The sequence below is a fragment of the Helianthus annuus genome, chromosome 1 (assembly GCF_002127325.2).
Source record: "Helianthus annuus cultivar XRQ/B chromosome 1, HanXRQr2.0-SUNRISE, whole genome shotgun sequence".
NCBI classification, from domain to species: Eukaryota; Viridiplantae; Streptophyta; class Magnoliopsida; order Asterales; family Asteraceae; genus Helianthus; species Helianthus annuus.
Genome location: NC_035433.2, coordinates 95,528,728 through 95,537,352, shown reverse-complemented (window position 1 = coordinate 95,537,352; position 8,625 = coordinate 95,528,728). Strand labels below are relative to the sequence as shown.

Sequence of the window (8,625 nt, the reverse complement as noted above, 5' to 3'; positions counted from 1 at the left end):
ATTTGTGTTGATTTTTAAAATTAGACATACCATTTATATATATTTTTGTTTAGATAATTCGTTTTAAGAAAACTTGATTCGAAATGTAATGGTTTACCCAACTGCAAAAATACAGATATGACTTTAACATTAACCATCTCAAGATAAGATCGTTTTATGAAAAAGCAAAATTATTAACCATCTCAAGATAATTAACAAAATGTCGTAACAAGGGACCTGAGATTATTAGTAATACCTGCTTTATAAAAATAAATACATGGAGATATAGTTTGGTTTCTTACATACTACACGATTTTATTAGTTTCCTATTATAGGAGCGGCCGGTTGCTTATATATAAACACATTTTATTCGTATACCTTTAATTACACACTAGTTTAAGTCCTCATGTGTTATACGGATTGTCTCAAAACAGATTATATTAATGCTCCGTTACTAAGGTCAATATTTTCGTCGCCAATATGTACCCTAAATATCCACAGCAACTCAAATGCCCTAGATATGATTCAAGGAAAAAAGAACTGTGTCAAGATCTAACCTCCTGTTGATACAGTTTTGTGTGGATGTGGCTCATTTCGGATCGGCTCAAGACCGACGTCACGACATTCCTCCGCCGTGCGCCCTAGAGATCGACACACGAAGCACGAAAAGATGCGAACCGTCATCACCATGACATCACCATGATGATGTCATGATGATGTCATGACCTTTAAACTACGATGCAAATGTCAAGAGATTTCATATATATTGGGCTTAGTATTTTGTTTTGGGTTAAGTTCTTCGTGAGAAATGAAATGGAATGTATACGAAGATTTAGACATCACGAAGAATGTCCAGTCTTTCGTAGGTTTTGGTTCTTCTTGGGCCTTGTTTTGGCCCAGTACCTTTTTCGTAAGGTTGCAGACATTGTGGGTATATAAACATCTCTTGTAACACAGTTAGGGAAGAGAGCACACATCTAAGAATTTGAGAGTATTATATCTTGTATCATTCTTGTAACCAAACTCTTCCAGATCTATACACATTTAAGCTTTAAACGTTGAATCTTTGTTTTGTGTTTGTTCTCTCGCTCGGTTTGTGTTGCAACGAGGATTCCGCACTTGTTACGGCACCCGAAACAAGAAGTCATCGTAGTCTGACGATCTATATCGGGACCTACAAGTGGTATCAGAGCGTAAGGTTCGATTTCTTGTTGAAAACCGAGTTTCCGGTGTGATTTTCGAGTAGGTTTTGAGTGTGTTATGTATAAAATTTCAGAAACTCAAATTCCTTTTATAAAATTCTGAATTTAAACTCGAAAATCGTTAGTTTTTTATGTTGTTTTTCGGATAAATGTGTTTGCCTTCCCAGCGAACCTTCACTATAGGGATGCGAGAGCGTCGGAGTTTCTTGGTCTCTCGGTCCATGATTTCTACTGGCTTTTCTACGAAGTGTAGAGTTTCGTTAACAAGCTCACCGGAAAAGTCACCGGAAGTGATAACTATCTTTGGTATACCAGCATTTTGCTTTAAAATTCAGGAACCATATTCTGCTTTAAAAGGAAAGGTCTCACCAACCATTTAACGAAGAACCTATTTTGGCCAATTATCTTACTTGTTTTGTCTCTTCATCACGAAAAAACATTTTTCATCAGCTTTTCAATCTCACGAAACATTAAAATTTTGTCCTATTCAGTGGGGGAAAAAAAACCATTTGGTTTTTTTGTCTTTTATCATTCACACACAAAAGACATCCAACGAAAACCTGCTTTTTAATCTTTATTTTCCACGAAAGACTTGACATTTTTCGTGAGTTTAAATTAGGCCAGTTTCAATTATTCGCAGGCTTTATATCTGATCTGTTATTAGTGGGCTGGTATCCAATAACCATCATTTATTCTTCGTGGACCTCCTTGGGCTAAAGTCTTTTGTAGGTTGGGCCTAATAAATCTTTTGGGCCATTCATTTTTTTCGTGATATTGGGCTGAGAAACAATCACTCATTTAAGCTTTATTCTTCGTGGACTAGTGTAAAATACATTTCACGAATTGGATTTTGGGAATTGGATTTCGTGGAATTAATTAAACATCTTTCGTGGATTGTATATTTCACAGATTGTTAATCTTGGGACAATTACTAATTCTTCGTGAGTATTAAGGAGCTAACAAAACATTAGCTTTGTTATTTTTCATGGGCCTTATTGTTTATTTTAAACAAATATTTGGTGGACATTAGCTTTCTTTCGATGGAAGGTTTTTCATGTGAACATAATTTCTTTGTAAACATAAGTATGGTGGATATTTAATGTTTCGTGGGTATCAATTTTTTTTTTTTTGTGGGATGTTTGTGACAATCATATTTTTCGTTAGTGTTACTGGGCCAAGGTCTTTCGTGTAAATCTTTTTTTTTCGTAGACATGAGTTTGTCGTGGAATTAGCCTTTCGTGGTTTTTGAAAGTTTGTGTTTCACAGTAACATCACAGTTGGTTCATAGTTGTTTGTTCAATCAATACGAGTACAAGTCCTTAGGATTGGAGTGATAGCTCGAGTACAAGCCAAGATCCTTCACAATGGATCAAGAGGTTAATGCCTAAATAATGGATTACCGCTAGTCGATGGGCATGTGTTGTTAATCAAAATCAGAGTATTCAAAATCTTCTCTTAAGCGAGAGTGAAACTGGAAGCAACAATCGTCCACCAATGTTAAATCACCTGAAGATTATCCATCATGGAAAATTCACTTTCATACGTATGTAGGTCAAAATACCGAGTTGTGGACATGCTTTACTACACCATATAATGAAGCTCTCGAAGAAGCAGGTCCCAATCCACTTACTTTGGCAGGAATGGGTGAAAGTGATAAGAAGGCTTATGATCTTGAGAAGAAAGCCTTTGTCATTCTTACTCAAGCACTTCATAGGGATATTTATCATCAATTCGCGTATTGTACAACTATAAAGAGTTTGTGGGACGTCTTGGAAGCTAGAGGAGAAGGAAATGTTGCAACAAGAAAGATCCGTCATGATCTTTTAAAGAAGGAGTTTGAAGGATTTTTGTTCATGGAGAATGAAACATTAAACGACATGGCTACTCGGTTCTATCATTTTCTTAGTGAGATACACTCATACAAGGTTAATGCTACACAACAAGAGATGGTCATGCGTTTTGCTGATGCTTTACCACCTAAGTGGAGTCAATTCATTGAGTTGCTAAAGCATACCGGTGTTTTAGATACGCTTAGTATTTATGAATTCGTTCAAAAGCTTGAGAACAAGGATGAGGAAGAAATTTGAAAGGCAAAACGAATTCCAGTTCCACAAAACCCTGAGATGTACTTTGGAGGTATTAACACCGCTGTTAGTACCAATCAGCAACCGAAGCTTCAAACTGTGTTTACGTAGAATATAAATCCTTAAGGACAACCATTTGATCCAAAAGCCTTTCTACCACCACCCAAGCCAGCTCAATCGTTTGGTTATCTTACAAACCCTTATGGCGGATCATAATCCAAAAGCCTATCTTCCTTTCCCACAAGCTGTTCCACAACAAACCCATCAACACGCTTCTCAACCAGCCTCTCAACTGGGAAATGGAGGAACTGTTTGTTATGCTAAGATCATCAATCACATCAAACATGTCCACAGAGAGGAATTTTCTGAAGATGATGATAGTTCTAGGTATAGCGGTAGTTTTGATGAGGAAAGCTCAAGTGCGGGTGGTTATGGTTCGGATTCGGAGGTAAAGGAAAACATTGATGCTGAGGTTGACAACTTACTGAAAGAAGCTGAGGAGCACAGAGAAGCTAAGGAGCTAAAAAGCCAGAAATCTGTGCTGATAAAGAAAGCTGAGGTTACATCCAAGGAGATGGAAAAGTTCTTCACCGAGGATAGATCTTTTTCTTATCAAACTGCCTTTATGGCAAATGTTGCAGCTTCGACAAGTCAGGTACACACTGAAACTCCTAGTATATGCAATGATTGTGTAGAGTTGAAACATAAGCTTGAAGTAGTTTACTAGTCACAATCAAGGGCTGGTAGTTAGGGCTGTAAACGAACCGAACGAACCCGAACAAGGCCATGTCCGTGTTCGTTCGTTAAGGAAATTAACGTGTTCGCGAACTGTTCACAAACGCATACCGAACATAAGTTTATGTTCATGTTTGTTCATTAAGGAAATTCAGTTGTTCACGAAAAGTTCGTGAACACTGGTCTTGAACACAAATGAACGCAAGCAAATAAAAAAGAACGCAAACGAACATTTAACTTGAAAATAAAAAAAAATAAAAATATTGCTATCATTAAACATTGGATATAAGTAGTAAATACAACCATCAAATGATAAATCAAAACACAAGAAGTCTAATACACCACCAAACGATGAATCAAATTTAACTAACTTAGACATAATTATCCCCAAAAATGTCTTAGCATGTCCAAATTTTAGCTAACTTAGAAAAAAAATAGGGTTTCAAGTTTTCAATATGTTTAGATAAAAGGTTTATTATTTATTTTTTTAATATAATCAAATGAACACGTACGAACGTAACCGAACATATTACCGAACGTTCACGAACACAGTCGAACGAATGAGACCTATGTTCGTGTTCGTTTGCTAAGCTAACCGAACGAGATTTTTTGTTCGTGTTTGTTCGTTAAGCTAATCGAACGAACATAAACGAACTTCCCGCCAAACGGTTCACGAACTGTTCGCTGAACGTTCGGTTCATTTACAGCCCTACTGGTAGTTGATCTTTCAAAATGCAAGGAGGCAAATATGGCTTTAACTCGGAATGAAAAAGAATTCAAATTTGTAATTGAAACTCTTAAGAAAAGTGTGTCTGAGTTAACAAAAACAGTTTTGAACAAACAAACGAGTATTAATAATTACATTAATATCATTGTGGAAACAAAAAAGGAGTTAGCCATTGCCAAATGCAAGCATGATGCTATCAAGCTCAAATTGGAGAGTTATTCTAACTCACGATAAGTGCTTGATCACATCATCGAAGTTCAAAAGCTAAAAGGGGATGTCAAGTGCATTGGTTATAAATCGTGTCCACCACCGTTGAGACACAATTATACCAAATTGCCTGACGAGGAGGAAATGCCACGTTTTGAACCATCTGTACCTTTTAATCCCGAAGAGTTTGCAGCAGGATTAGGGTTCAAACCTGACATTTTCTCAAAGGAATCTATTGTCACACCCCCAAAATCCACAAGCGGAGTATCATCGCAGGAGGCGTGATTGACCAGGATCAAGCCACCAATCATATTGAACAATATAGTAAATTAAATAAAAGTTCAACCACGCAATATAATTGGTGTTCAAAAACAAGTTAACCAAATTCAAGTTAAACAGCGGAAGCATAAAATGTAAAACCAAAACATAAGTCATAAGTTCATAGAGTTTAACATGGCACCCAACGATCCATGTCCCACAACGACTCCTCTTACTCGTGCAAGCTCCATAGATACCTAACGACCTGCAAGGCATGTAACCACGAGTCAACAACAAAGTTGAGCGAGTTCACATTTGGTTGTTCAGTTTAAAGTTGTTTCAAGCCCATATGTTCATTAGAAAACTAATAGTTAATCAATTCCTTGTTTCCAAACCATAACCAGTGGGGGCTACCCCATGTTGTAAACCACTTATAGGTTGTCGTCCTTCCCAACCGAGGACGGAGGTACGTACTCTACCCAACCGAGAATACGCAGGTTAAATGTGGTCGTCCTTCCCAACCGAGAACGAAGGTACATAAGTCTTCCTTCCCAACCGAGAACGAAGGTACATAAGTCATCCTTCCCAACCGAGAACGAAGGTACATATTCTGTTAGAGGTGAATATGTAGGTTTCGTTTTAGCTTCTTAACCCATTCCCAACCCACCGGGAATCCCATGCCTTATAAAAGTGTGAACTCACCTTGGTTTGCTCGGTAAGATTAGCTACGTGTTTACAGTTGATCAATCAAACCCTATCGTGGTTACCAGAGACAGTCAGTTTCATGAATTTGCAATTCACGTATCAAACCACACATGTAACAATTTGCATCTATTATCACGTAGTCACATAATGAACATTCGAGTCGCATACTTTTCACATATTACATGATTTATTGTATAAATAACACCCATATAGTTCATGAAAACATCACCACTCAGTTTCTTAACATGTAATTAGTTCATAAGCCAATACACCTTATTCATGCATATGTATAAATCAATTAACAGTAAATCCTTTGATGCCCAAATTGTACAACATACAAGTCAGTGATACACATTTACTCAACACGTTTCATGAATACATAAGCAAAGCCTTTTGATGAGCATCCTCTAGATCGGCCCAATGTATGAAAAGGAGTTGGCCCGATGCATAACTAAGCCCAACTAAAATATTCTAATCCATGTGCGGCCCAGTCACCTACGGCCCAACATAAGGGTTTGTGTTATTCTCTTATTAACATACAACCACTACCCGGCCCAACACATTATGTCCATTCCAACCGTGTCCCCTAAACCCTTAACCCCCAAGTAGCCCAACTATAATAGTCCGAAGCCCACTCGATAGGAACTGGATCTTCAGCCCCGCTGCACCCCAGGCCCACCCGAGTGTGTGGACTGGTTTGCTGCCACGGTTTAACCCACAACGAGGAGCCCAAACATGTGAGAGTGGACTGCTGTTTGGCGTGGTCCATTAAAGCCTTCGGCCCAGATTCAATGTATGAGGTTATGGTTTAGAAATTGAGTAACAACTGGCGATCCTTATACAAACTAATATCAAGAGATTTGAATTCTGTTTCATAACCAAACATCCTAATAAATTAGTTATTATCTGGATTTCACAAACTTTAATCATATAAATTAGTTATTAACTGTTCCTCTAGTCAGTCGACAAGATCATGTAACACATTTAATCATGAATATTTCTAACCCATGCACATCCATTTACTAGCATTCAATAACCTAAATCCATTCATCTTATTAGTTCCTCATGTTAGTCGATGATTACAACCATTTATTCAAATATACATTCATGCTAAACATTAGCTAATCACATATCAGATTGTCATATAATTCACTGCTATCAACAAGTATTATCACCCCTAACAAGATATGCAAACAATCAATACACACATAAGAAAACGAGATGCTATAACTAACCAGGCTACGCAAGACTCCAAGAACGACCTTCAAGAGGAAGGGTTTCGACAAGGGGGGGGTCTTATCTCCTGCCGTCGCACAACAAGTAGGGGGAACAGGGTTTGTAATATCTTGTGTGCATATAATTTACGTATACATGAACATATAGGGAGGAGAGGTTGGGCCAATTATGTTTGCTAACCTACAAGTGGATTGGGCCGAGACTAAGGGTTCACATAACAGGTTTGGGCCAAGTTCAATTACATTGATGGGTTTCAAACAAACACACACACATATCGCGGCCCAATCATACACACGACATAGAGATTGGCTCGTTATACACACACACTACCCAACTAAAATATACATTAGCACGTTTAACAAAGTCACAGGTTGAACAGATTGATTAAAACAAGAACGGGCTAATCACAAAACTGAAGGCACAAACCTTGAAACTTCGGGTTGTCACATCATCCCCAACTTGAAAGAAATTTCGTCCCGAAATTTAGCATGTAGTTACTGAGGAAGCTAGTTAGGTTGCATGGTTTCCTGGTTTTCCTGGGGTGTCACATCTATAAAGACAGAAAATTCGTCATTTGTTACTGATCAAAGTCCCCCCATTATTAAGGATTATGATAGTTCGGATGACGAGTCGGATGAGGACACACCTGAACAGTCAGAAATGGTAACAAAAGAGGAAAACATACCTCTCGAAAATCACATTCTTTGTGATCCACCTGCAAAACCATTTGTGACTGCTACAGTCAAACCAATTGAATCTTCTACTGAGATTTGTGAAAGCGTGAACTTGCTTTACACGTTGATTGTTCTGATAAAATATACTCAGATAAAGATTTCCCAATAAAAAATGTCAATAAATCCTTGATTAATAAAGTTTTCGAGGATTCTACTAGTAAGTTTTTGGGAAAGTCGAGCCCAGGAGTTATAGTAACTCAGTGTGCTCTTATCCTAAAATCCGAAATTAGAAAGAAATACGGGAATCAAAAATTGCAACCACAAAACAATCAACAAAAGCAAAATCACGCTACGCAAGGAAAGGGAAAAGGCAAGCAAAGCCAAAACAAGAAGAAGGTTCAGAAGGTGAACTTCGTAAAATCCTGAGGGACTGATAAAATTGAATCTTTTGAAAACAAATCCAACACGGATTTTGTTATTCAAAGACAAATTTTGAAAAGAAACAGTCAAAACAACTACACACAACACACAAACTGTTGTGATGTAGGACCAAGTACCTCAAGATCTTGAATTTCATCATCAAGCTCTTACAATTATGATACTCCGAGGTTTGTTGAGCAGAGATCATGTTTTAAATGTGGTAAGTATGGGCACATTGTTAGAAACTGTCCATATCTCACGAAAGGAATGGCAAAAGTTGATGCCCCCCGTGGTAACAGTTACCATACAAGATCTGTTTCACCAAAACAGGACCCTCGTCTTTTAAAACAATGAGAAATGAAACAGGAAAAGAAACAAAGGAAAGAAGTTGAGAAGGC

The 8,625-nt window shown here is 37.7% G+C and overlaps 1 protein-coding gene across 1 annotated transcript; it reads left to right on the top strand.

Moving 5' to 3' along the window:
* Nucleotides 1–2,821: 2,821 nt before the first annotated feature.
* On the top strand, nucleotides 2,822–3,268 carry LOC110927875. Its single transcript, XM_022171227.1, has one exon. The coding sequence runs from the start codon at nucleotides 2,822–2,824 to the stop codon at nucleotides 3,266–3,268; it is 447 nt and encodes a 148-aa protein (XP_022026919.1).
* The last annotated feature ends 5,357 nt before the right edge of the window (nucleotides 3,269–8,625 follow it).

Excerpts from the sequence above, each read along its gene's own strand:
- LOC110927875 (XM_022171227.1), top strand. The coding sequence starts at position 2,822 with ATGGGTGAAAGTGATAAGAAGGCTTATGATCTTGAGAAGAAAGCCTTT.